At 37.2% G+C, this 23,151-nt stretch overlaps 2 protein-coding genes and 1 long non-coding RNA gene across 6 annotated transcripts in view; 2 read left to right on the top strand and 1 right to left on the bottom strand.

Moving 5' to 3' along the window:
- Nucleotides 1–19,531, top strand: part of WDR47 (WD repeat domain 47) — a 63,504-nt gene extending 43,973 nt beyond the window's left edge. For 2 of the 4 annotated variants that reach the window (XM_018045846.1, XM_018045848.1), the window contains exons 8-15: nucleotides 2,529–2,786; nucleotides 5,475–5,550; nucleotides 7,613–7,770; nucleotides 10,798–10,967; nucleotides 11,485–11,661; nucleotides 12,357–12,488; nucleotides 16,315–16,533; nucleotides 18,177–19,531. In XM_018045846.1, the coding sequence (XP_017901335.1) occupies nucleotides 2,529–2,786; nucleotides 5,475–5,550; nucleotides 7,613–7,770; nucleotides 10,798–10,967; nucleotides 11,485–11,661; nucleotides 12,357–12,488; nucleotides 16,315–16,533; nucleotides 18,177–18,319 (1,333 nt within the window). In that variant the 3' untranslated portion in view covers nucleotides 18,320–19,531. The remainder of the gene's footprint in view (nucleotides 1–2,528; nucleotides 2,787–5,474; nucleotides 5,551–7,612; nucleotides 7,771–10,797; nucleotides 10,968–11,484; nucleotides 11,662–12,356; nucleotides 12,489–16,314; nucleotides 16,534–18,176) is intronic. The other 2 variants (XM_018045847.1, XM_018045849.1) reach the window with 1 other exon arrangement.
- On the bottom strand, nucleotides 12,394–21,443 carry LOC102172228. Its single transcript, XR_309884.3, has 3 exons — nucleotides 21,363–21,443; nucleotides 20,263–20,378; nucleotides 12,394–12,498 (listed from the first exon to the last, which is right to left on the bottom strand). It is a non-coding gene; the product is annotated as an uncharacterized LOC102172228 (long non-coding RNA).
- The window catches only part of CLCC1 (chloride channel CLIC like 1), a 34,699-nt gene continuing 33,073 nt past the window's right edge, over nucleotides 21,526–23,151 (top strand). The window contains exon 1 of the mRNA XM_018045845.1: nucleotides 21,526–21,669. The gene's annotated coding sequence lies outside the window, so the exon portion shown is untranslated. The remainder of the gene's footprint in view (nucleotides 21,670–23,151) is intronic.

The following is a 23,151-nucleotide window of genomic DNA, read 5'->3' as shown; positions in this document are numbered from 1 at the left end:
TGAACTTACTATTTTTGATTATAGGAGGTAAATACATGGTAACTTTTTTTTTTTTTAGAAATCTGTAAACCAGAATATGTATACTTAATTGAGCTAGAGTTTTTGGAAGGTTGGGTTAACATATATTAAAAAATTACTTAGAGTAATTTCTAGCATATAGGAGGCATGCCATAAATGTTGGCTGTCATCATGATTTGGAATAGGAAATGGCAACCCACTCCAGCATTCTTGCCTAGAGAATTCCATGGACAGAGGAACCTGGTGGGCTGTTATAGTCCATGGGGTTGCAAAAGCACACACGCATGCATGCATCATCATGGTTATAATGGGCAGTGCAGTGGTGACTGTCCTTTCTTGGTCCAGTAATATTGGAAGTAACCTGCTTGACATTCTGTGTGTTATGCAAGTCAGTGAGCCTGAAACTGATCCTTTCTTCAGACCTTCACACAAGGAACATTTATAGTGGTATCTAGAGTCTAGGAGTCCTCTGAACATTCAATTTGAAGACCATTTTCTTATCACCTCTGATCAAGTCACTGGCTTATCAGAATTATCCTGATATGATGAACTGCTACTTCTGCTTCTTGGATGTTGTCTTCATATCAGTAAAAGTCAGGTTGCAGTTTGACTTCCTGTCTTCTTTTTTAGTGAAAGCAGATACTTAACATTGTCAGAACATAAAGTGACAAGGTTCTATGATTCCAGTAGTATGAATGTTCTTGCTCAGAAAAAAAGTTAAACTATTCAAGATGGTTTATTTTTCCTTAAAGATAATTATAAATAGAATTCATTGTAATAATATAATTCAATGTAGATAATATAATTCATTATCTTAAAATTATAAGAATTTTTTCTTATAATTTAGGTTCAGTTTAGGGCATAACAACTGTTCTCAATTTCTTTAGCAATTACAATTTTAAATTATACTAAAGGTAAGTATGTTATAAAAATCCATAGAATAATCAGGTCTGTTATAAATATCAATGGATGTTTATCCTAAACTTTTATAAATTAGTTTCATATAAAATTTCTGTTGTTTTCTTAACCTTTCCTTATCTGTTCTTTTTCTCTTTAAAATAATACTTTTATTTGATCTTTTTTCCTAGATCCTCACTTTTATGTACCAGGACATTAAAGTATCGACTAACACCAAGGACAAATTGAGTAGAGATAGAAACTAGAAATTAAAATATATCTTTTCCCCCTTAATGTTTTAGTCTTTCAAGTCATTCTAGCAGCAGAACACCATTTCCACAATTAAAGTTTGCTTCTTCCTTTCCAGAGGCATAGAAAGAGTTAGAGAAATAAGAGTCATGTTATGTAATAGAACTTACTGAAAAAAAATCAACTAAAGTATGATAGGCTTATTATTAACAGTATTATATCATTACTTCTGATATTTTCTGTTACTAATAATTGGCTCTTACTATAGGCATATTCTGCCCCTTCTCCGTCTTCCCTAATAGTGAGACAAAATTATGTTAGCATTTTAGACTCTTTATACTTAGCATTTCCCACATTTATTTGACTGAAGACTTTCTTTTTATATATGGGGAGCATTTAACAAGATTAGTGTTTCATTGAAATGCTATTTACTTAAAATTTTTAACTGATAAATATTTAGTAATGGCTGCCAATTCCTTCAATAATTTTAAACTGATCTTTTAAGGTCTTTTAAAAACCCTAAACCCACACATACACGCATGCACAAGTACACACGCATACACACATACATGAACACTAAATGTTTAATTTAAAAAATTAGAAAATACAGTGAACCACAACACCTCTTGGCAATCACATCCCTTATGTAGTCCTCTCTCATATTATATCCAGACTGGAGAAAGTGATTCTGGCCAGTTCTTGGCTAAATCTTGAAAGTCTGACAGATTCCTCCAAAGTGCCCTTTGGAGCCCTGAGTCCAGCATAAGGAGTCAGGCTACTCTGACTTGCAGTGAGGGAAAAGCGCTCAGGCTACCTTGTTTTGCTCCCTGTTTAGTCTCCCCAGTGCCTAGATCAGAGCCTGGCAAATAGTTTTTGTAGAATGAATAAATGAATTGAATGAGTGAATCTGTGAATAATGAGGATGCCACTTGACTTTGTCCCATCGTGGTTTGCACTAGTCATCCATTTCCTAGTTGATATGATATTACTAGACAGTAATAGCATTTCATTTCATGAAATGAAAATGGCTTGTTTTGTTGGTGAAAAATTTGGTATTGAAAATTGAACCAAAGTTATACTGGAGTAGAAACAGATTTTTTTTTTCCTGTTTGGTAAAAGGTACTTTTAAAAATTCAGTGATACCTGTTATGTCTTATCTCTTTTACAGTGGTATCTTATAGGAAAATTTGGATCTTCTTGCAGTTTCTTGGTTGTGTCTTAAACTGATGATGGTAATTTTTAGTACTAAATTGTCATACATGTTATATGTGCATGTATTTACTGTCTCAGACTTTCAATATTCTATATGTTAGGAATATGACTAAGTTTTTATTTAAATATAATTACGTTATTTTATTTTATAGGTCCATTCAAAAGCTCGGGGAATTAAATATTGGGATGGATAGCCTTGGTAATGAGGTACCAGCGCTCAGCCAGCAATGTAATGGGAACAAAGGCAATGGATCTAATAATTCTTCTGTAACTAGTTTCTCTACACCACCCCACGACTCTAGTCAGAGACTAACCCATGATGCTTCAAGTATTCATGCAAGTACTCCTCGTATTCCTGGATCAGTAAATCATATACCTTTTCTTGAGGAATCACCTTGTGGAAATCAAATGTAAGTGTTTTACTTTATAAGACCTGGAAATGTTAACTTCAGACTAATAAATAGAAACTTAGAAAGTTGAATTTCTCTTATCTATTCTCTTCTACTAACTTCTGAGTCTCTTAATTGTCTTTATTCTCTTATTTTTTTTTTTCCTTTCTTACCACCACCAAGACAATTCTGTTTTCTATAACCCATTTTACTCAGAGATCATACAGCTTTAGGCTTTATATTCTCCCCAGTTTTTTCCCCTTGCCATTGATACCTTTCAACAGATAATCTTTTAATTCATAGGCTTCCAGGGCGTAAAAAGTGGTTCTATGGCATGGTGGAGTGTAAGAGTCTCGGCGGCTCTGGTAGTTACAGCATTTGAGCCTCTTGCATGTTTATGTTTTCACTAGGCAGAGAAAAATTTTCATCTTGCTGTTGTTAGTAAACAGGTGTTAACTTATGCAATGGAAGTAGTTGAGCATTTTCTTCATCTCTTATAGCCTTAAACCACTTTAGAGTGGTTCATTTTAAAATGCATAACTTGCTCCTGGCATTTGTATAGAACTGGCTTTATAGATTTAGTATCAAAAGCTCTAGTTTTATACTTAAAGGACATAAATTTATCTAATAGTTGCTTCTTTATTACAGTTTCTATAAAACTTTTTCATGTACCCCTCAACTAGAACTCAAATTTTAAAACATTTCTATCAAAGTAATATACATACATGGTGTAAAAGGACAAATAGCACTTTAAGGCGTAAGAGAAAACAGAATCCCCTATCTTACCCATCTTTGTCCATAACTTCTATCTTTAGTAGGCTGCCATTTTCAACCTAGATAGCTGTTTCTTTTCTATGTGTCTCCACATTTCTGAAAAATACGCTTCTATTGCTGTTTTTATTATCCCTTGATTCCCTGCCAGTTAGATTTAGGTACCATACTACTTACCCACAACACATTAATTTTGTCTACATCTTCTTCTAATATATGTTGGTTTTTGTTTAAAAACTAAACAAAATAGGTTAACTAGTGTTAACATTACTATGGTCATGTAAATGTTATTTACAACTGAGTCATATAATATGAACGTATTTCCTTTTCGCAGAACTTTTTATTTTTCATGGAGAGAGTAATTGCCTCATTTTTGGTGTGCATCTGTATGTGTGCACACGCTTAGTTTTCTTGGTACCTATCACTGAACTATCTGCAGATACTGTGACAGAACTGTAAAGTCATAAAACTCCTTATTACAGTAAAAAATATCAGGTACTTTTTCTTTCCATTTTTCTTTCCCCTCTGGGAAACACCCCTACAGGATCATTCCTGCTTCACTTTATGTTCATTACTTCTAAGCCATTTTATTCAGGCCTAGAGAGTCCTGGGCTGTTCCTTCACTATTCTCTTGGGAGTTTCCTTTGCCTCTTCCCTGTATTGGAGTCCCTGTTTTCAGGATCTCATGTAGTTTCCTGAAAAGAGGTACAACATCAGAGAAGTTTCTGAGACCTTACGTGTCTAAATATTTCATTTTTGACTTTTTAGTATAACTGAGTAAAGAATTCTACAATGGAAATCATTCCTCAGAGTTTCAAAGGCATCACTTCATGGTCATGTACAGATTGAAAAGTCTGATGCCATTGTGATCTGATCCTTTGACTGAGGACTGCTGCTTTTTCTATAGAATTTTTTAGGACTTTGTCTGCCCTAATGTTATAAAGCTTCATGGTATACATCAGAGTAGGTCTGTTTTACTTCATTTTTCTGGATACTTCATGGGCTCTTTTAATCTAAATTCATAAATAATAGAATATTAAAAACATGTATGTAGCAATTTTCTTAGCTCTATTTTAATTTTTTTGGTATTATTTTCATCTTCCAAGCTCTTTATTATTCTCTAATTTTCCTTAACTTTTTAAATAGATATTTTTCTTGCATTGTTTCCTTTTGTATTTCTAAGGATTTTAATTATATTTTGGTAGCTTTTGTTTCCTTAATTGTCTTTAGTCTCCATTTTAAACTTTTGTTTTGCTTTGGCTGTGTCCTATGACTTGCGGTATCTTAGTTCCCTGACAAGGGTTGGAACCTGTGTCCCTTGCAGTGGAAGCATGGAGTCCTAACCATTGGCCACCAGGGGATTTCCTAGACTCTGTTTTTTTATTTAGGAGGCTTTCTTCAAGCATTTGTAAGAAGTGAGGTATTTTTTTTAAATGGCTAGTTGGAAGGAAGGGCCACAAGTATGGATGCATCTGTTTACCTGTTGGCCTCACAAAAAAGTGATTAAATAGAAACACTGTTTTATTGTGGGACCCTCAACTGTCTAGTTTCTGTTAGTCTTTTCTCTTGGACCAGATAATTGTTCTAAAGAGCAATACATTTTCCTCCTTGGGTTAAAACTTAACCATAGTGACCAGGATTCTGGAACTAAGGAGGGAAAAGGTCATGGATATCTTACTATGAAATTTGTACGGTTTGACTAATCTTTTTCTCAGAATGGCTTCTCATTCCTTCCTTACAACTAACTCTGCTTCATGTTATGGAATCTAGCATCTCTTAACAAATGGCTCCAGAGAGTAATTATGACTGGGATCAGTGTGGGTTATAAATAAATATTATAACCCCCAAAGAAATAAATATTAGAGATTAAAAGGGTAAATTAGCTCCTGTTTTGATATTCAGAGTAAATGGTACTTGAATTTCTTTCTATTCACACAGTTCATCAGAACTTTCGGTTATTAAGCCACCTCTTGGAGATTCTTCAGGGAATCTATCCAGATCAAGAGAGGAAGAGGTAATACTTAGGGGAAGGAGGTTTTGTTATTTTTATATTTACTTGCAAAGGAAGTATATTGACTTATTAAGGAATTCTCAATTTAAGGAAAGAACCATCTTTAAGTAGTCCTTATTGTTAATGGTGGTAGTAATCTCAAGGTGGTTGAGTTTTCACTGAGTGAAGTGAAGGGGTTGCTGAGAAATAACATTTTGAGGGTATTCATATTAATGGTTCAGTGGTGATCTTGGTGCATGAATTGGAGCTGTGTCACTACTCTCTGAACCCTGTGGTTAGTACTCCTTTGGACTGTGCATCAATACATTTGTTTTTTCACTTTGGAACCAGATATCCTTCCCTAACTAGTATACACCTTCACTCTGTCTTATTTTCTCTAGTTCAGATTTTAATCCCATAAACAAAGTTATTATTTCAGATGCTTATAGGACCAAACAGGTGACATAAATGAATAAAGTTGATTATTTTTGTGATAAGTTCATAGGAGTATTTGCCCCTTGCACAAAGAAATATGCTGACCTAATTTTCCAGTTCTTTTGCTTTTCAAGAAAACCTAGAAAGTGGGATTTTTATGTGAAGTTTATTTTTTAAATGTCAGCAGACTTTTAATAAATTTAAATACACTGGAGAAGAGCAAGTAAGATTGTGGCTCTGCCACTTCTGCTATAAAGCAACCCTTAGTCACTGTTATTGGAGAAGGCAATGGCACCCCACTCCAGCACTCTTCCCTGGAAAATCCCATGGACGGAGGAGGCTAGTGGGCTCTAGTCCATGGGGTCGCTAAGATTCAGACATGACTGAGCAACTTCACTTTCACTTTTCACTTTCATGCATTGGAGAAGGCAATGGCAACCCACTGCAGTGTTCTTGCCTAGAGAATCCCAGGGATGGGAGAGCCTGGTGGGCTGCCGTCTATGGGGTTGCACGGAGTCGGACACGACTGAAGCGACTTAGCAGCAGCAGCAGTGACTATTATTAATGTGCCACTGGTCATGTAATCAATGAGTCATTCCCCTCCATTTTTCTTATCTACCCGTGTTACTCATTTGGTAAATAGTCAACCTTTCTTGTATATGGCTTAATCGAAAATGTAATATTTCTAGTCAAATACATTGATATGAATAATATAAGAATTCAATTCAGTTACATAAGACAGAGTCTAATATATCAGGTTTACCTCCTACTCCCCAATGAGGATGTTTTGCTGCACACATAAAACTTTGGGTAGGGAGATGCATAATCTCTTCATTGATATAATCACTGTGGGTTCTAGAGCTCTCAGCATACAATGAGAGCTGAAGTAAATTGCCTTTGGAAAGTATGAATGTCAAGTATATACACAAAGGCAAAATTTTGGTGGGTCTCTGCACCACCCCCAGCCTGGAGGGCTTTGTTCCAGGTCCAGGATCCAGTCCTAGTCTGGGTAGCAGGGTGGTTTCAGATGACACCGATAGCATGAGTCACCAAAGCTTTTATACAGTGCTGTGTGAGAGTTTTCCTTCCTCAGAGGAGGGAGGTGAGCAGACAAGTTGACAGTTGAAAACAGAAATGAGGCTGAAATTAAAGGTCCTGATTAAAACCATTTTTACAGTTTTAAAAGGGTATTTTACAATTTGAATTTGAAATAGTAAAGTATTCATTTCTGGAGATAATGGTAAACTTTTTTTAAAACCCTAAAGTGATTAAATAATAGTATTTTATATTTCCTACTTTTAGAAACACGAACAATGGCTTGTTGTAAGAACTATAAATGTGGGCTGTTCTTTTCTTGACAGTTGAAGAGAACTTAATATGAGAATGCATATTCTTATGTTTTATCATGGAAAAGAAGAAAAACTTGAATGTCTATGAGTTGTCCAAGCTTAGTTTAGCAATGAGTAGCAAAAACAGAAAAATTTGGTTTATTTTAGATTTGCCATTCAAAAGAATGTATGTTTGTATTGATAGTGAATAGTAAAGTGATAAAGTGAATAATAAAGTTCAAATGAAATTAAAATGGGATAAAGATGAATTCTTTCAAATTCTTTTTTTCATAGAATGACTTTCATATTCATTCTGCCCATAGGATGATAAATCAAAGAAGCAGTTTGTTTGTATTAATACCCTAGAAGACACACAAGCTGTTAGAGCAGTGGCTTTTCATCCAGGTGGTGGTCTGTATGCTGTCGGTTCAAATTCAAAAACTCTGAGAGTATGTGCCTATCCAGAAGTAATTGATCCAAGGTAAGGAGAGATGTTTTGTAGTGCCATATTTGCTTTAGTTTTTAATTTAGCTATATGGCCTCCTTTTTAAGAATCGCCTTTTCAGTAGTGTTTTTCTTTTCCTTTTTTTAAGCTTTTACTTTTTTGTTTTCAATACTTAGGAAATATATATAAGAATCACCAATTAACTTTATAAGTTGTTTTTCATAAAATGTTTTTGATTAGGCCACTCAGTTATTTCTGTTGTTTTTTCTAATTTTTTAAAAAAATCTGCAAGATCTTTATATTCTAGTTAAATTACATAAAGACAAAGTAATGTTAGTTATAGACTTGGAGAAAACTTTGAATGTCTTATACTAATAGCTTCAAAGAAGTGTTAGGTTGAGGTGTGTGATATTTGACCATTTTGATCTAGAAAGATTCAGTTTTCATTTGGTCAACCTAACTATGATTTTAAACTCTCTTGTTTTAACAGATTATGGGATTTGAAAATAAGGGATATATCTTTAAAGGCATATGTTTAAAAAAAAACCAAACAAGCATATGACCTTATGTATTAGGTATAAAACTAATTCTTTAAAGTTACTGAGAAAGCAAATATCTTAGACGTAATCTCACAGAAAACTGGATTTGGGCTCTTTTTTGTCAATTTATTTGTTAAAGCTTTTACTGTCAAAATAAATGGGCATGGATTATTTGGTAGATTTTGTGGTTAGAGAAATGGCCACAAATGGAATAGTTTTCATACCAGTAGACAAAAACATTCAAGCGAAGCAAGCCACAGAGGTTAAAATTTTAAACATGAAAAGCAGTACATATCATAATGTGTTTTGGAAATTTTTTACAACCCTTAAGGCTTTTTTTTATTATAACCCATTTGGAGAACAGAGGGGTGAGATTATTTATTTATTTGCATTTTTTGGTATATCTCTGTATCTGAAACTAGAAATATAGGCTATTGGTCTGTAGTAGCATTTAAAAGTTGAGAAAAGAAGTATGGATCATGTTAGGTGATAGTAATGTCATTTATTGGTGCTACAGGATTATATGAGAGAGAATAGGCAGAATTCCAGATCAGAGAGTGGAAAAGAGCAACAATAGGAGGCAATGCCAAAGACTATATATTTAGGGTTCATCTGATCTTAAACTGACTCTCCCTTTTTGTGTTTTTCATGCTGGCACAAGTATTTCATAGACTCTTCTTGAAGAAACTGATTTTTATGAAAAATAAATTCATTTATTTAACAAATACATTTTGAGCTCCTTCTCTGTGCTAGGCTTTGGGGATAGTTGCGAGTAAAACAAACATGTTATTGACCGTATGGAACTTCTGTTTTAGCGGAGAAGGTGGACATTATCCAGATAGACACACTCATAAATGTAATTATACATTGTGATAGGTGCTATGAAGAGAAGGTACAAGGTGCAGTAAGATGGGGAGATGAGGGAACTGGGGAGTCAGAGTAGGACCTCTTTGAAGAAGAGGTGTTAAAGTTGAGATCTGTGGGTGAATAGAACCTAGCCATGTGAAAACAAGGAAGAAGATAAGGTTAGAGGGATCATGAAGTGAGAAAGAGCTTGGCTTTTTAAGGAACCAAAATGAGTTCAGATCGGCTGGAGTATGGTGAGCAGAGTGTGATAAGGCTACAGAAGTACATGTGAACTGAATTACGCAGAGCTTTGTGTCCACTTTGGATTTTATGGTGACTGCAGAGGGAAGCTGTTGGAAGTTTTCAACAGAACAGTACTGTGATAAACTTGGGTCAGATGACAGTAAGATTAAATGCTAAGAGAAAGGCTGTTGTCAAAGGCTGGTGTGATGGCAGTGGAGATGGAACAAAATGGATGAAGGTAAAGTCCATTTAAAGAATTAGTTGGCCCTAGCAATGAACTTTATATGCAACTAAAAAGAGAATCTTTTGATCTGATTTATTTTCTCTATCACTATTAAACACCTTCTAAGAATTGAAGATTTATCAATATTCTTCTTGTTCTTTAAAAATGTCTTAATTATGAAAATTTTAAGCATACACAGAAGTGGAGATTAGTCCACTGAAATGCAGTAATTGTCAAGATTTTTGTTGTATTTGCTTCATCCTTTTTGTTTGCTGAAGTATTTTAATGGATATGTCATTTCACCCTTTAGGATGGTTCTCCAAAAACATGTATTAATACATTTTCTTACAGAGACTTGATATTATCATTATACCTAATCAGGTCTTAAGTGTATGTTTTAAAGTACAGATAAGAGGCTACTACTCCACTAAACCAATGTTAGTTTCCCATTAAAGGCCAAGCTCTCAAGGAGCATGGCATTTAAGAGCTTCCTCAGTTGGACTTGCAGCTGCTCACCCATCCTATCTTTCTGTCTCTGGAATGCCCCAGGTTTCTCACAGCCCCACACTTTTTCCCATGCTGCATGCTGGACCGGTCTCTCTACTGTGTTTTATCTTCACTGAAGCAGTTCACCTGCCTTCATCTTTTTGTGTAATAATTCTTCCTGTCCTTTAAGGCCTAGTACCTTGTACTGGACTATAACATTTATATTCAATACTTCCTTTACTGTATATGGATAGTCATGAAACATCTATCCCTGCCAGATATTAAACTCAGGACAGAGCTGTAGCTGCTTTTATTTTTTCTCTATGCTTTGTCTTCTCTTTGCCCGAGGCAGTTGCTCATATTATATCTTTGATAAATGCTTATCAAGCTTTTTAAATTTGGAAGACTTGCTACCTCTTTTTTAGAAATTTTTTGAGTTTCTGAATTAAAATCCATGAAAAATATGTAAAATGAAGACTTAAAAATATTCTGTTCTGTATGTGGTCTGAAATAAGACTCGAGACTAATAATGATTAATAATTTTATGTTTGGATTTTGGTTTTAAATATGCTTTAAATTTGTTTCATCTAAGATTTTGAAAAGTGTCATTAATATGTTGTCTGATATGTTTTTGCTCTCTCCCTCAAAAACAACGATAATATAGAAACTTCACATTCATTTACTAAGTAAGAAATTGAAATATCTTTTTGCAATTTTTCTTTCCAGTGCACATGACATACCTAAGCAGCCAGTGGTACGTTTTAAAAGGAATAAACATCACAAAGGATCCATTTACTGTGTGGCCTGGAGTCCCTGTGGGCAGTTACTTGCGACAGGGTCAAATGACAAATACGTCAAAGTGCTGCCCTTCAATGCAGAGACTTGTAATGCAACAGGTAGGGGCCGAGTATGTAAGCAATAGCCTCCTGGTGTGTTCTTTATGTTTCCCCACAATACAGCTCTGTACTGTTTTTAGTAAAATCTAAGAATATACCCTTAAGAATTGTTTTACAATTGCTTGCATTCGTGAAGCATTATTCTTTTTTAGTAAATTCTTACAAGGTGGCTGGGTGAATAACTTCCAGTGGGTGGCTGGGTGAATAACTTGTATTCGTGAATATTTTCTAGAGTATCTGTTTTTTTCTTTCATTTTCTTTTGAGATAAAAGCCAAGAAGGTAACTCTGCACATGGCTCTGTTTTAGTGATGGTGGTAACTGAGTCGATATTTTGATTTCTTGAAGATGTATTTTTTATTCAGTAAAATGAAATTGATTATTATATCAATCCTCAAATGACTATAGAGCATACCACTCTACCATTCTCCTCCTCTTGGTCAGTTTGGAGGCAGTTTAACAATCTTTAAATTATCACAGTAAGTTGAGCAGCGTCTTTTTTTAAAATTCTTATTGCTGTTTCAGGACCGGATCTGGAATTTAGTATGCATGATGGGACAATTAGAGACTTGGCATTTATGGAAGGCCCAGAAAGTGGTGGAGCTATTTTGATAAGTGCTGGAGCAGGGGATTGTAACATTTATACAACTGACTGTCAGAGAGGACAGGGCCTCCATGCTCTGAGTGGACATACTGGTATGTGATATCAGTCTCAGATGCTACTGTTCCCTTTGTTCATCCCATGCTTTTTTCCCCAGTGCATTTTCATCAATGAGGGTATATTGCATCAAAAGGGATTTCTTCAGGAGAGGAATGTTTTATTTCAAAAACTAAGTCATGAACTTTGGATATCAACACAGTAACTGTAGCTGACATTTTCCTGTTTGCTAAAGGCTTTCTTACACACATAATTCCTTAATTTAACCCTCACAGCAACCTTATAAGCCTGAAGTTCTGTCTCCATTTTATACGTGAAAAAAGCAAAACTTGAAGAGGCAAAATGACTTGCTCATTATCTTACAGCTGAACATGACAAAACAGGGGTATCTTCCCCAGGTCTCTCCCTTCTAAAGCTGGTGATGTAACGCTGTAATCCTGTGTTTCCTCTTTGGAAAATTTGCCATAATTTCAAATGGTACTTTTTTTTTCAGTACTAGTTATGATGTCCTGAAATATTTGACTCACCACTAAAGGTTTATGATTTTGATACAAGTTTTACTGAATTTAATTTTTTGAAATTGCCAATATATTTGATATATGTGGAAAATCTCTACCGCACAGTTTGAGTAACTAGATTATAAACACGCTCAACAATAAAGAATACTTAGCTTTGAATGTGTTATAGCAAATTACTGTCCCACAGTAATAACTGACTCTCTGATCTTTTATAGGGCATATTTTAGCACTTTATACTTGGAGTGGCTGGATGATTGCATCTGGTTCCCAAGATAAGACTGTTAGGTTCTGGGATCTTCGAGTACCAAGCTGTGTTCGTGTTGTTGGCACAACATTCCATGGAACTGGTAGGTTTTTCTGGAATTTAAATACATTTATATGAGAAAGAAACTTTATAAATTGCATTGACCTACCTACTTCTTCGCCCCTGCAAAATATGTTAAAAAATAGGAACAATATAAACTAAATACTTGATATTTTATTGAGTAAATTCTTACTTTAAATTTACTTTAAATTCTTAAATTCCTTCATCTGTTATTTTTTGTAAAAATAATATTCAACTAAGGAAACCGAGACCCAGGGAGATTAAGTATCATGCCCTAATTATTCTGTTAGGGCATTTTAGAACTCAGACCTTTTAAAAGAACATTTTTAAATGCATACATATGGCAGAAATTGAACAGAAGGTTATAGATCATTTTCTTCTTACTCCCATTTCTTGGTGTCTTTCCCTAAGGGACCAGTTTCTTATTTATTGTTCTAGAAATACTCTGTAAGTATATAACCAAAATATTTGTGTATAATTTCCCTTCTCCTTTAAACACACATATACACAGATACAAATTGTAGCATATTTGCCTTACTTTTTTAACTTAACATGGATTGCTCCATGTAAACTGAGGTTACTGCTCTTTGTGTTTTACAGATCACCTTTTAAAATATTGGTATCTTAAGAGTGACATTCTGCCATTATTTTTATTTTAGAGTCCCTTTTCTGCCTTTCTATTTTTTAATAGCAATTCTAAGGTACTTTTCCAAGTGAAAATGCCTGTCTTACATGCTTAATTTTTTTGTTTTCTTTGAAAATGCTTTTTCCTCTCAGCTTTCATGGACATTGTTCTGTACTTTGAATCAACTCAGATATGTTCTTCCACTTGTCTTCTCATGGTCAAGTGCTACTCATATTTGGCCTCAGCTTTTTCTAGCACCTAGCCAGAAAAGGCTTCTTTGCCTTAATTGGGACCTTACTGTTATTTCTGTCTTTGAACTTCATTTATTTCCTTCAGACTTTTTATCAGTACTTAAGATTATATATTTGTGTGTTTTTTGCTGGTCTCCTTCAATATAAAGTAGATTTTAAGTTTCACAAAGGCAGCAGCAATGGCACCCGACTCCAATACTCTTGCCTGGAGAATCCGATGGACGGAGGAGCCTGGTAGGCTGCAGTCCATGGGATCGCTGGGACTCTGACACGACTGAGCAACTTCACTTTCACTTTTCACTTTCATGCATTGGAGAAGGAAATGGCAACCCACTCCAGTGTTCTTGCCTGGAGAATCCCAGGGACGGGGGAGCCTGGTGGGCTGCTGTCTATGGGGTCGCACAGAGTTGGACACAGCTGAAATGACTTAGCATAGTGCCTGGCCCAAAGCAGTAGTGTTATAATAACTGTTGAATAAATGAACCTAGATTTCTGTTGTCACCATAAACTTTGCATGTGTAAAGCTAAACTCGTTATATCCTCTCTTCTTCCCATTTTCTGTTTTTGATAATGGTTCTTTTATTTCCTTATGCACCTAGATTTGAAATCTGGGGCTCATTTTTGACTTCTTTTTTTTGCCTCCAGTCAGGCAGTTAATTCCCAAGACTATTGATTCTTTATTCAGTTTTTTCTGAATTGTGTTCATTCATTTTCTTTGATTATTCTGCTATTCTTTTATTTCAGTTTTTCTGTAGTCTGTCCATTTTAATTTGATACACACTTTCACATAATCTTCCTAGAGCACCCCTTGGATCATGTAAGTCTCTTGCTTAGACCTGCAGTGATGTTATACTCTGTACAGGAACAAGCTCACACCTTACAGTTTGGCTTTCAAGATGCTTGACAGGTTTAGCCCTAACCTGCTTTTATGTCTTAGCTATAAGCTACCTTTTATGTTATCGTGTTGAATCAAGTAACTCCAGCCAAACTAAACTACCTATCCTTAAATGTTTTTATTCTTTTTCTTTAAACAACTTCTCATGTAATTCTTCCTGATAGCCTCTTTTCTCTATAAAAAATTCAAGCAAAGATTATTTTTAATTACATGTATGTGTAATACATGTAAATGCATTCTCTCTTATTTATACTGTTTACTGTTCTTCAGGATCTAACTTATGTCCCCTTTTTCTGTGAAGTCTTCCCAGGCTACTTTGGTCTACAGTAGTGTTTGTCAACCTTATTTTCATTATTGCTTCCCCTAAGGGGAAAAACAAAATTAACTTTTTTCCTAACAAGAGAAATTAAATGGTAAGGAATGAGATTTTGGTTTGGTAGGGCTAAACTTTGAAGGGCTACAAACCCTTGTTAACATTTAGGATTTTTTTGGTCCCCTGAGAATCATTTTGCACCCCGTTGGAGGCATTGCCAAAGCCTTTGACTGTGTGGATCACAATAAACTGTGGAAAATCCTGAAAGAGATGGGAATACCAGACCACCTGACCTGCCTCTTGAGAAACCTATATGCAGGTCAGGAAGCAACAGTTAGAACTGGACATGCAACAACAGGCTGGTTCCAAATAGGAAAAGGAGTACGTCAAGGCTGTAATATTGTCACCCTGCTTGTTTAACTTATATGCAGAGTACATCATGAGAAACACTGGGCTGGAAGAAGCACAAGCTGGAATCAAGATTGCCCAGAGAAATATCAATAACCTCAGATACGCAGATGATACCACCCTTATGGCAGAAAGTGAAGAGCAACTAAAAAGCCTCTTGATGAAGGTGAAAGAGGAAAGTGAAAAAGTTGGCTTAAAGCTCAACATTCAGAAAATGAAGGTCATGGCATCTGGTCCCATCACTTCTTGGGAAATAGATGGGGAAACAGTGGAAACAGTGTCAGACTTTATTTTTCTGGGCTCCCAAATTACTGCAGATGGTGACTGCAGCCATGAAATTAAAAGACGCTCACTCCTTGGAAGAAAAGTTATGACCAACCTAGATAGCATATTGAAAAGCAGAGACATTACTTTGCCAACAAAGGTCTGTCTAGTCAAGGCTATGGTTTTTCCAGTGGTTGCGTATGGATGTGAGAGTTGGACTGTGAAGAAGGCTGAGCACTGAAGAATTGATGCTTTTGAACTGTGGTGTTGGAGAAGACTCTTGAGAGTCCCCTGGACTGCGAGGAGATCCAACCAGTCCATTCTAAAGATCAGTCCTGGGTGTTCTTTGGAAGGAATGATGCTAAAGCTGAAACTCTAGTACTTTGGCCATCTCATGTGAAGAGTTGACTCATTGGAAAAGACTCATGCTGGGAGGGATTGGGGGGAGGAGAAAAAGGGGACGACAGAGGATGAGCTGGCTGGATGCCATCACCAACTCGGTGGACGTGGGTTTGGGTGAACTCCAGGAGTTGGTGATGGGCAGGGAGGCCTGGCATGCTGCAATTCATGGGGTCACAAAGAGTCGGACATGACTGAGCAACTGAACTGAACGGGAGGCATTGTTGTGTGGCCTAAAGGGTCTGACCTGTGGATTCAGAGCTTATTTTTAGTTCAGTTCCTGTTGGTAGTTATGTGTTGCTTAGATATTTCCACACTGTGTCCTAAAACATATTTTGTTATTTAATCTTTTGTTCCCAGTTAGACTCTGAGCTAGGCATAGGAGAATTCTGGACACTTAATCAGCAGTGAGAACACTGCATTGGGAAAAGTGGCTCATCTATTGCACTATAGGTAATGCTCCAGGGGGTTCTCCCAGAGGACCAAAAAAAAAAGATCTTTCTCATTTCTCAAAGAATCTTGCTTCTAAGGATGCAAGTATTTATCAGTTGACTATTGGATTCTTCCATAACTTAACAGTATTAACAAGCTGTATTAAATCTTTAGTGTATGATTCAGTGAAAATAAATAGCTGTTGAAGTGTAACTATACTGACTTCTGCATATTGAAACTTTCATTCCTCCTGCTCTGCAGGCAGTGCAGTGGCATCTGTAGCTGTAGACCCCAGTGGCCGTCTTTTAGCCACAGGACAAGAAGATTCCAGCTGCATGTTATATGACATAAGAGGAGGAAGAATGGTGCAAAGTTACCACCCTCATTCCAGTGATGTTCGCTCTGTTCGCTTCTCTCCTGGAGCTCACTACTTGCTAACAGGATCCTATGATATGAAGATAAAGGTGACAGACCTACAAGGTGATGGAAGTTGCTCTTCCCCCCTTTTTTTAGTCTTTCCCATTGTATTTGGGGTCTTTCTTTTATGTTAATCTAGTGTAATTGACTATACATCATTTTCAAGTTTCAGTTTTATAGCTTTTATTAGCAAATTACTTCATAATGTATTGTGACAAATTATTAAACCAAGTGAATAGTCTTATTTTTATTGTTAAATAGTTTCTAAAATAAAGAATCAACATTTATTATATTGGATCATTTTGAGTTCAATGATAGTAAATGTTAAAACATACATTTATGTACTCCTGTTTACTCCTACTTTAAAATACTTAGGGTATTAATATAATCTGTATATTTCCAGTATCTAGTTTTTTTAGAGAGATGAATAAGACAGGTAACTTTCTTACAGATGGAGCTTACACTTAAGAGGCCAATAAAAAGCAAACTAATAAACAATGTAATTTTAGGTATTGGCTAGTGCTATTAAAAAATTATCAAGGTAAGAGAAAGTAACAAGGTAGACAGGGGAAACCTATGCTAGACAGGCTAGAGGAGGTCTCACCAGGAAGTGCCATTTGCATAGAGACCTGATGAGAAGAACAAGCCATGCCAGGACCCTAGGAATAGACCATAGGTCAAGATGCTGAGGCAGGAATGGGTTTGGTTTAATCATGACACTACAGGAAACCAGTGTGGCTGGAATTTAGTGAACCAAAGGAGAGAGGCAGGAGAATAAATCAGAGGCAGGGTTTTGTAGGCATTTAAAAAAGCAGAATAAGAATCCTTTGGAAGATTTAAAACAGGGAGTGATATGGTCTGAAATTTTAAAATATAATTTTGAGTTATAGGGACAGTAGATTATAAGTATAATTATTAGTGAGAAAGCAACTGGACCAGTTCCATGGGAGATGATGGTGGCTTGGATTAGGGTTGTAGAGTGAGAGGTATAATAGTAAGAAGCGACTGAATTAGGAATGTATTTTAATTTATTTTCATTAGATTTGGGCAGGGAGGGAAAAAGGAATCAGTGCTGATTCCTAGGTTTTTGGCATGAGCAAAGCAGATGGTACCATTAATTGAGATGAGGAAGACAGGTAGGGAGAGAAACAGGTTTAGGCAAGAAAAGCAAGAGTTTGCTTTAAACAAGTTAAACTTAGGATGACTGTTAAGGCAATCAAATGAGGTGTCGAATAGCTACATGTATACTAGCCTGAAGCTCAGGTGAGAAGTCAAAGTTGGAGATGAAATATGCATGGATGGTGTAAGTATCTAAATGGCTGTGGTAGCATGGTACTAGATGAAATTTCATAGCAGGTGAAGTAGAAAGGGAACAAATTTGAAAGCTGACTGCTGGGATTCACCAGAATTTAAGTCAGGAAGAAGAGGGCAGTCATCAAAGGAGACTGGGGTGTAGTGGCCCTGAAGGCGAGGAGATAGGAGTGAGAGGGTTTCAAGGAGACAGTGGCAGCTGTGTCGTGTGGCTGTGTAGGTGTTACCAAATACTGCTCATGTAATTAGGTCTTCAGTAATTTAAATTGTTTAAACTTTCAATGTACTATATTGATGTTAGGCTTTTATATACTGTAGTGTCTTAAAGTAATAGGAGGCCTATGAAATCTATACGTACTCTGTAACGTAAATCAAATCTCTTTTCTTTAATTTAGGAGACCTCACCAAACAGCTTCCTATAATGGTGGTGGGGGAACACAAAGACAAAGTGATTCAGTGCAGATGGCACACCCAGGATCTTTCCTTCCTGTCATCCTCTGCAGACAGAACTGTAACCCTCTGGACTTACAATGGATAGAGTACAGCCAATGTCAGTCTATGCAGTGAAAGCAGAGACTTAAGACTACTGAGTTGAGAACATTACAAAGCTGAAGATGGATTGACCTGGAAAGTGGCTTAGCACGAGGAAGCCCCTTATTACCATGTACCCCTGTGATAGGAGCTGTTGGGTGGTGTTATTCTGCAGTGCTTTGAGTCTTCCACGTGAGCTCGTGCTGCTGTGACCTGCTGTATGTAGTCTTGTTGCCAAAGCCTGCGGAAGAGCTCTTATGTTGTCAGTGTGCACTCAAAGTCAAGGTGGATGATGTGTGTTCGGTTTAGTATTAAACGCATTCCTTGATCTTTGCCTAAATAACAGTTTTATATACATACTGAAACTGAACTATACTTTAAGCATATTACTACATGTAATGCAACCAAGTTCTACACAGATTAAACATAGGTATTCAGAAATTACTTTTGCTTTTCTCACAACCCCTGAGGATACTGTCTCACTTTTCAGCTAGAGGTCAGAATTTTATGTCTCTCCAGAGTTACATTGTTACTTTAACTAAGGATCATTATGGAGTTTTAAAATGGATGGAAAACTGCTTCTTAGTGCATTATGTGGTATAGGCCTTTTCTTTTTTCTTAAACCCAGGGATATAATTATTACTTTGTCATATTATTTTGTTTCAGGCTTAAAAGGTAAACGTGTTTGCTTCAGAAACTTGTTCATTTCAATTTTTTGAATGCAACAAGATACCTCCCTTCTAAACTGTACTGTAGGCAGAGCAGCAGCGTTATGTGATGCAACACTTGATGGTACAGTAAATTAACTGGCTAGCATTTTTCCTCTTAAAAATTGAAAACTTTGCCATAGACTATAGCATGGCTTGAAATGCTATGTCTGCATGATAATTTAAAATGGGAAATTTAAATTTTGCACTCCAAGAGCTTATTTGGACTTTTTTTTTCTTGCACTGTTTTGTGTAATTCAGAATAATGGTTTTATTTCTATGGTATTGTAGATCCTAACATTTATGTACCTTTATTTTCATATTGTACAGTAATTTACTTTAAATTATTAAATAGGCTATTTATTTTAAATGCATTTGAGTTGGTTCTAATTATTGAACTGTCCGTGCACTGTATGTAGCAAGCATTTTTAATCTATTGTATACAAGTGGAAAAGGTATTAGAAGTGTAACTGTGCTATTATTTCAATAAAGACCTCTTTACACCTAAACTACTCCTGTCTCTCAGTGTCTGTGGTTTTAAATCTAGAATGCTGTTTCTCCAGTTTACTCGGCAACTTTTGTGTCTTCTCTTTTATTCACTATCTAGAGAACTTTCTATCCTGAATATCCTGTGAAAGCTGATTAATAAAAGCCAGGCAAAATGCATAAATTCTAAGTTAGACTGCAGCTACACTGAATTGAGTACTTTAGAAACGAAGTCTGATTAGTTTGTAGCTATTCAGTAGTACCATTTTCCTACCTCTGAGGTATGCAGAAGGGAATTTTGCTAAAAACAGGCCCGTCTCCTTTAATGTACTTTCATACTTAGTACTACACATTCTAGATATTATAGCAGGTCATTAGCGTTAAGTTTAAAAGTAGGGAAAAAAAGGCCGGGGCAATTTCTTGAGGTAAACCAGATCAACTTCATGGTAAAAAGTGTTTATAAAATTATGTCTTCTACCTCCATCACTGTCAGGGAGAAAGTTTGAAGATCTTCCCATATGTTGGGTATTCATTTTCCCTTTGCAGTGCATTAGATAATAAGCACTAAAAGTTACCTTATTTCAATAGCTATCTGGTTACATGTCATTTTTTCTGTGTATCCTCACTGTCTTCTGCATGGAAGTAAATAGATTTCTTGGAGCTTCATGTGAAAGAAGAGAACTGGAGTATCTACGTTCTCTGACTCCTCAGTGGGGGGTTCATGGAAGGAGAGTGGGGATGGGAGGGTGGTACACACCTTGATTTCTCCCTGGCAGAAGCTTCAGAGGTCTGATTCAAGTTTCATTTTCATTTTATTTTTTTGGGCATGCCGTGCAGCTTGTGGGATCTTAGTCCCCCGACCAGGGATTGAACCTGTGTCACGACAATGAATGTGCTGAGTCTTAACCACTGGACTTCAGGTGGTTCCTCAAAAAAATGAAAACCAATTACTGTTTGATCCAGCAATCCCACTTCAGAGGTATATATGCTCAAAATAACCGAAATCAGGGTCACAGAGATGTACATTGATGTTCATAGCAGCATTACAAGAGCCAAAAGGTGAAAGAAACGAGTCCAACAGATAAATTAGTTGTGGTATACAATACAATGGAATACTTTCAGCCTTTAAAAAGGAAGGACATTTTGATACATGTTATAACATGGTTGATCCTTGTGGATATTATGCTAAGTGAAATAGGCCAGTCACAGAAAGACAAATATTTTACGATTCCACTCAAGGTACCTGAAGTAGACAAATTCATAGAGATGAGTATCTTTGGTGATTGCCCTGGGCAAAGAGGAAATAATGAATTTTACAAGGTGCACAGAGTTTCAGTTTTGCAGGATGAAAAGATTTATGGAGATGGGTGGCGGTCATACTTGCACAACAATATAAATGTCCTTAGTGACAATTCTACTCTTAAAAATGGTTAAGATGATAAATTTTGTGTCAGGTGTATATTACTTTAAAAAAAATTGTGAAAAGCAACACGCACACTCAAGTGTACCACATAATATGCCAAATTTTAACATACTTTGAAATTTGCTGCCAATAACTTATGGACACCTCTCATTCCTCCTAATGTGTAAAATTCATTATTTCCTCTTTGGAGAATTTTCTGAACCTGCAAGGCCAATACTTAAGGACAAAAATCAAAGCAAAACTTACTATTTCCAATGACCACAAAGCGTGCACTCTCCAAACCCCCCCCCAGTACCCAATACTACAGGACTACTGTTGTCATTAACCATGCCCCATTAAAAAAATTACGCTCAGAATAGACTTATGTTTTATTGCAAATGTTAAGTATTCGAGAACTTAGAGAAAATAAATCAATAAGAAAATACGCTTCATACCCGTTTAATATATTTGGCTTCGAAGTAAGATTTCACTTGCAGCGACCAGCTTATGAGGATAAAGAAACGCAGGCCTAAAACAGGCCGACGGAGGCCGGCCCCGCCCCCTTGACGGGCCAATCAGCCGCGCGTCCGGGAAGGACGTACAGCCGCCGGCCGAGCAAATCGATGAGGACGCGCGCCAGGCAGGCCCCCAGCTGAAGTGCTCGGCGGCTTGCGGGGCGGCTGGCCATCTTCACCAGCTGCCAAGTCTGGTGTTTGTCTTCCCGGAGAGGCAGGAGGGCGACCCGATACCTGAGTCCGCGAGGTCGGTTGCGTTTGTGCAGCGGGCGGGTTCCGTGGGCGGCGGCGCAGGCGAGGCCAGGGGCGCTGTCGGGGCCTGCGGGGGACTTCGGAGCGCGGCGTCGACCGGGGTGGGCGAGCGACCTGCCCCCTTATCTTACCGGCCAGTTGACGGCCTTAACTCTGGTTGCCGCCCGGTTGCTCTCACTTTGCGCGCTTCGAAAGGCGTCCTCGGGAAAAGGGGCAAGACGCGCAAAACGAGACGCGAGCAAACGTTGACTTTTGTTGGCTTCAGTTATCTCTGAAAACTTTAAAAACAATCTGAACGAATACCGCCAGCAGAATGGCTCGGATTTGGTTGTATTTTTCAAAAACTCCAAATTAATTTGAATGTTAAAGGTAGAGATGAATATTTATGAGTGGGTGGTGAAAAACAATGACATTTTTCACAATGATAGTGGTTATGAAGGTGTGGTCCCCAGACTAGCTTTATCATCATTACTATCATCGTCGTCCTCATCTAAGAACTGTTAGAAATGCTCTGAAGTTTGAGAACCACAGTTTTAGGAAACTACACAAACGCACGCGAACTAAATTGCAACCCCCGACTCCTATGCCCTTCAGTTGACATTAATATCCAAGTTAATTTTCTTACTCATTTCACGTGTAAATTCGTTGAAATCAGATGCTCCTCTTTTATGCCGATTTCCACTCAGTGGCTGGCAATCTTTTTGGAGATCTCTTTGTTGGTAGCTGCCCAGACGAGTATCTCTTGTTACAGCCCACTCTGCATTTCCCACTTTGTAGAGATGGGATCCCTCAGTTCCTCTCCGCCTTCTCAGAATAGCCCCTCAGGACCTTTGGCATCTTGCTCTGGAGAGGCAGTTTTTAGGTAGAGCCAGTATGGGTTGGAGGGCTTCCCTGATAGCTCAGTTGGTAAAGAATCCGCCTGCAATGCAGGAAACCCCGGTTTGATTCCTAGGTCAGGAGGAACCTCTGGAGAAGGGGTAGGCTACCCACTCCAGTATTCTTGGATTTCCCTTGTGGCTCAGCTGGTAAAGAATCCGCCTGCAATGGGGGAGACCTGGGTTCGATTCCTGGGTTGGGAAGATTCCCTGGAGAAAGGAAAGGCTACCTACTCCAGTATTCTGGCCTGGAGAATTCCATGGACTGTATAGTCTGGGTTGGGCCACATAATAGCTGAGTGGTCTTGGGCAAGTTACTTGTTTTTCTAATCTGTAAAATGAAGATAACAATAGTACTACTTCTAAGAGTTCTTGTGAGGATTAAATGAATGAATGTAATAGGTTTTGCTTGCTACTATTATTTAACAACTTTGACATTAGCGTCAAAGACTGACAGATGAAAAAACATTAAAAAAATAAGAACTAAGGGAGAGAGACTGCTGCTGCTGCTGCTGCTGCTGCTGAGTCACTTCAGTCGTGTCCCACTCTGTGTGACCCCATAGAGGGCACCCCACCAGGCTCCTCCGTCCCTGGGATTCTCC

The sequence above is a fragment of the Capra hircus genome, chromosome 3, assembly GCF_001704415.2.
Source record: "Capra hircus breed San Clemente chromosome 3, ASM170441v1, whole genome shotgun sequence".
NCBI classification, from domain to species: Eukaryota; Metazoa; Chordata; class Mammalia; order Artiodactyla; family Bovidae; genus Capra; species Capra hircus.
The sequence above is the reverse complement of the archived record's forward strand: the minus strand, read 5'-3'. Positions and strand labels throughout refer to the sequence as shown.